Source organism: Myotis lucifugus, unplaced genomic scaffold (assembly GCF_000147115.1).
Source record: "Myotis lucifugus unplaced genomic scaffold, Myoluc2.0 scaffold_82, whole genome shotgun sequence".
Lineage (NCBI taxonomy): Eukaryota > Metazoa > Chordata > Mammalia > Chiroptera > Vespertilionidae > Myotis > Myotis lucifugus.
Genome location: NW_005871130.1, coordinates 3812830 through 3818008, shown reverse-complemented (window position 1 = coordinate 3818008; position 5179 = coordinate 3812830). Strand labels below are relative to the sequence as shown.

The 5179-nt window shown below is 50.6% G+C and overlaps 1 protein-coding gene across 1 annotated transcript in view; it reads left to right on the top strand.

The window, feature by feature from the left end:
• Positions 1–4416, top strand: part of ZNF516 (zinc finger protein 516) — a 79777-nt gene extending 75361 nt beyond the window's left edge. Inside the window, exon 6 of the mRNA XM_006090796.3 lies at positions 3682–4416. Coding sequence (XP_006090858.1) covers positions 3682–3741 — 60 coding nt within the window. The 3' untranslated portion in view covers positions 3742–4416. The remainder of the gene's footprint in view (positions 1–3681) is intronic.
• The last annotated feature ends 763 nt before the right edge of the window (positions 4417–5179 follow it).

Below are 5179 nucleotides of genomic sequence, written 5' to 3'. Positions count from 1 at the left end.
GATAGGAATAACGCAGCGAGTCTCCGGGAACATACATCCATTTATTTGCTGCCTATTAATTCTGCGGGAGCCTCTTTAAAATGCTTCTGTCATGGGGAGAAGTAGCTCAGTAAAGCCAGCCACCCGGCCTGTGTTTTAAATCATTTCTGTGTTGCTTATAGTTATGCTGGGAATTCTTAGTGGCGTTAGTCACCCTGGACTCTGACGGAGAAAAGATGCGTTTACATTGTCTCTATAAACTCCGTTCTGCTATTTTATCCTTATTCCCCACTAACCTCCCGGTTCCTGCCCACAGTAACGCAGGGACTGTTGGTGGGCAGCCCCCGTGATCAGCTGTCCTCCTCGGGCTCAGGACAGGGGTAGCTCAGGCTGGCGATGGGAAGGCCGAGCCGGGTTCACACGCCCCTCCTGTGTGGGCAGCTCCCTGGCTCAGTGCCCCATTCGAGATCCTGGCTCTGAGAGCACTTCGGGTCCTTGTGTGTGAAGTAGCTTTTGTTGGCTAATCACTGCCTGTTCTGGTCCTTTAGGGAAATTCCATTTTCCTTAACCTGCTTTGGAATTGAAGTGTCTGCCAGGATTGAAGTGTCACCGAGAGATGGGGTGATGGCAGGCTCGGCTCTAACTCCGACCTTCTGCCTGTTAACTGCCATCTATAAAATAAGGACCACAGTGGCACTTCCTGCATTCTTACTGTGAAAACCAACGTAGAAAGTGGGCCGTGCCCAGCACACTTCAGTCAGAGCTCTTGTCAGTTATTCTAAAAACGAATGACCGTCCTTACTGACGGGGGAGACTCGTGTGTAGGGTGAGTCCTCGGGGGCCGCGCATGTGGGTGAATAGGGGGACGCACACCTTTCCCTCTGTATGCGTGCCCGTCGCTACTGCCCGACGAGCTGGGACTCCTCTCCGTGCCTCTGTGCTTTCCTGGGTGTCCTCGGCCTGTCGGAACCTGGCAGCATGCGTGGTCTTGTTTTGTTTTGCAGGCTGTTAGCTAGTTGCTCCTTATTGGGAGGGGACAGTGAAAGATTAGTTTAGGAACAGTGTTGTCAGCTTAGACGTCGTTTCCTTGCGTGGCTCTCTGTTCAGAAGACCGCATGTCGGTGGAGACGTCATCGTTACATGGGCACCCAGAGGACAGCTGCCTTTGCCCTGTTAACACCTGAGTCTTCTGTGCTGGATAATTGAGACGGGTCCTCACACATCTGCACCTCAGTGAGACGGGTCCCGGCAGGAGGTCCAGGCACATGGGCGGAAACTGACGAAGTCAGGCAGGTCAGAATGAACACGAGCTCCGAGGAGAGGGGAAGGGATTCCTTTGGATGAGGTTTCCGCTGTGATTTCTCTTCTGTACGTCCTCTGGTTAAGCCTCTGCTGGGTTACAAGCAGGCCCTTGGTGTGGGGCTCCCAGAAGTGTAGTCATTGCTTCACAACACACTCCTCTGATGGACAGCGTGGGAGGGTCACTGAGACGGAAGTTCAAGTTGTGGATTCAGTAGTGGGGCTGCCGGTGGGTGGCTAGTGGGCACACTGTCTGTTCTCTGGGCGTCTCATCCTTTTGCTCTGTTGTGAGAGGGCTTGGGCACTGGAGGGGAGGAGCTGTCTTTATGGCGAAGCATCCATAGCTGTGGGGATAATTCTTCCAGTTCTTGGGCATGAAGCCACTCACTGTGCTTGTGTTTTGATGATAATTCTATTCACAAAGGTAGCTAAGAGTTCAAGCACACTTCTAAACGGGGGAGCAGTTTATGCCTGTTGTCACTTTGAAGATGCGTTGACATATGTTTAGCATGATTAATTTCTAATAATCACCAATAGTCATCATTAGAAAGAACCTTTGTGAAAATAATATGCTGCAAAGCGGGTATCATTGTTCTATGATGTTAGAAAAAAAAACAACTAAGGGATTCTTAGTGTTGTGGAGAAATGTTTTTTCACTATAACTGGTTGTGAAACATTAGAAATTAAAGTTTAAAACCAAGGAAAAAATTAACCCTCTCTCCCCAACCTCCTGGGTTGGGGGTTTAAAAGACCAGACTGATTTTTGCTAAAACGTGAAAACTGGAGTTTTGATTGGTTTAGATTCTTTGCTAAAGTTTAAAGACTATGATTAATACATGATTTCTTATTATTCTAAGTGTTATTTTAAAACAGTTAAGCTGGGGAAATAATTCCATTAATCAAAATAACAGGAAATGAGAAAACAATGGCAACCTAATTTGTCTCGTTTTCAGCTGCGGGTATTATAATGTGGACGATGGGACTCACGTAGGTTGGAGTGTTTGGACATAGGCACAGTCTCTTTTCAGTATTACTGTTGGATTCTCAGATCCAATTCCAGAATTCAGTTCATTTGTCTTCGCAGTTTTCTTCGTCATAAAACCCAACAAACATCTTGAAACACACGGGCCATTTTTCTCTAAGAATGACAAACTACAAACGTCACGACGGTCGCTGGTGAGTCACCCAAGGTGACCCACAGTGACAGGAGCCCTGCCTGTGTCCGGCTTGTTGGGTCCAGGCCTTGATCAGTAAGGTGCTGCGTGCAGACTGGTTAGGCAGCCTGACACCACCAGTGCCGATGGGCGCCTCTTCTGAAGGCCAGCCGCCCTCTGAGGGCTGAGGGGTCCCTGTGTGTGCTGGGGGACAGGCTTTCTTGTATGCGTGCGGTCAACCCCCGACGTGAGCACAGACAGGGTCCCTTCCTTATAAAGACAGAAGGGGAGGAGCAGACCTCGTAGAGCTCCAGAAGTCAGCATCCATCCCTAGAACATTAAAATGCCTCAGAGAAAGGTCGTATTTCTTTCAACAACACTGCAAAGACCACACACTGCAAAAAAGAAACGCCTGCTTCTCTAAAAGCACTCTTCTCGTTTTCTGATGACTCTTTATAGGAGGGAAAAAACCCAAAACAATGTGTGCGCCCTCAGAATACCCTGTGTCCTCTTTGTGCCTGCGTTTCTGACTCCTCTGTCCCACAGCTGTGTTTCCCCCTTTGCCGGATTTCTCAGGTGAATTCCATCCATGCCTTAAAAACCCTGTAGGACTGCAATGTTCAGTAGTAAAGTGTCAGTTTTAGGGAATCAACATGTGAAAACGACTTTCTCAAACAATGAGATGCTGTTTGAACACCTCCCTTCAATTATAAAGAGAAAAGGGCACCTGTGCATCTAGATTTGGGGGCTAAATTTAACAGCCTCATTCCTCAGGTTACCTAGGTTCTGCAGTCTTCCTAAACCAAATGTTTGTAGCCCTGGCTGGTGTGGCTCAGTCGGTTGAGCATTGTCCTGTGCACTGAAAGGTTGCCGGATTCATTCCTGATCAGGGCACATACCTGGGTTTTGGGTTCGATTCCTGGTCAGGGCACATGCCGGAGTTTCGGGCTCTGTGCCCAGTAGGGGGCATGCAGGAGGCAGCCTATTGATGTTTCTCATCAATGTCTCTTTCCCTCCCCCTCTCACTTCGTCTCTCTCTAAAGAGCAGTGAGGACATATTTTAAAATGCATCCTGCTGGTGTGCAGGGAGCTACAGCTAAAGTCAGGGTCTTTGCCGACCCACCGAGGTTGCTCCGCGAAAGCCATGATTTATGTTCTTGGGTGTGGGTAAGAAGAGCCATAGGAAATACGCACTCAGAAACCCAAAGGGCAGAACTGAGCTGTTCTGTTGTCTCCTTTTCTCATCCAGGGGAGAGACCTTTCTAACCCAGATGCCGTCCAGACAGTGCCTCTCAGAAAGGGCACCTAAAGACTCGTCTCCAGCGGACCCGGTGCCCCGTGACAGCCGTTCGCAGTCCCCTCCTGGATGTCCCAGCTGCCTCCCAGCAGAGACCCTGACCACCCGCGCGAGGAAGAGTGGCCGCCCTCCCCACCCGCCACCCCTCATCTTAGACCGCTGTGCTGGCCCGGAAGCTGCAGGGCCAGGCCTCTCCTGGCCGGACGTTGAGGAATAAATAAAGACGCTGAACTCTAGAACTCCATGCAGATGTTCCGAACGCGTATGCGTGCTCGTCGACCATGGTCCCACGTTTCCTGTGATAGACGGTGGCGTTGGCAGGCACAGCAGGAGCACACGTCTGTGCTGCTCACGACGAGTGGAGACACTGGAAAAGAGCTGCTCACGCGTGTGGGACCGAGTGAAGCCGTGTGTGCAGGACTGTGGGGCAATGGCGGGGCTGGGGTTGAGCTGACACAGTGTTACTGCTGTGGCCTCTCCCGTCTTAGTGGGTATTTATGTGGTGAATGAGACAGGAAGGAGGGGGCGTGCAGGTGCTGTGCGTACCAGGCTGGGTGGGGCGGGGTGGTGGCAACCCCGCCCCCGTCCCACCGTTAGGTTAGGCCGCCTCCCCGGGGCCCTCTGCACCCCCATTGCTCCTTTCCTTCCCCCCACACCTGTGCTCAGCGTGTGGGTGGGAACACGGCCATGGGGAACACGGCCATGGGGATGTTTCTGTTCTGCTTCCGGAACAGAGTGAGTTGAACACTAAGAAAAGCAGGCTTCTTTGTTTATTCTCAGGACCTCTTGTAACAGGGCTACATTCTGCAAACTGCTCACAAAGGAAGGCTGCCCGTCTTAACGCCATCCAGGTCTGGACCATTTTGGTCGTGCAGGAGAGCCCTGGGAGACTTGGGGGCCCATCACCCTGAGCTGGTGCTCTGGAACCTTCTGCTCTCTCTCCCTGCCCCACCCCAGCAAGTAGGCCTGTTTCTCTGCGGGCCTGGTGCCCTCCTGGTGCCCCCCACAGGACGAGCGAGCATCCTCGTTCCCAGAGCATGGAGGTCCCCAGGCCCCTGGGTGGGGTGGGCGGCTCTATATACCTCTTCCTCAGTCAGGCAAATGTAAGTTTTCGTGGTGGGGTTAAGGCCCCTAACAGAGGATCTTAAATCCTGCAGTGTACGCAGTGAAGATCCCAGTCCACAGATACAAATAGTTTCTTTTCTTGGTACCGTGACACTCGGGTGATGACGGTAACCTTTCTGAGAGTTTCAGACGTTTGCACATAGGATTTTATGCATTATCAAAAGTTACTGCTGCCTTGAATGAAAATGTTCTGTGAAATTTTTTGCAAAAGCTTTACTAGGTTTTTTTTAATTGTGAAATTTTGTAAAGGCAGGAAGTGGATTAAAATGAGCATGCTACATATATTTTTCAAAAAAGCAATAATTTTACATGTACAGAAATTATC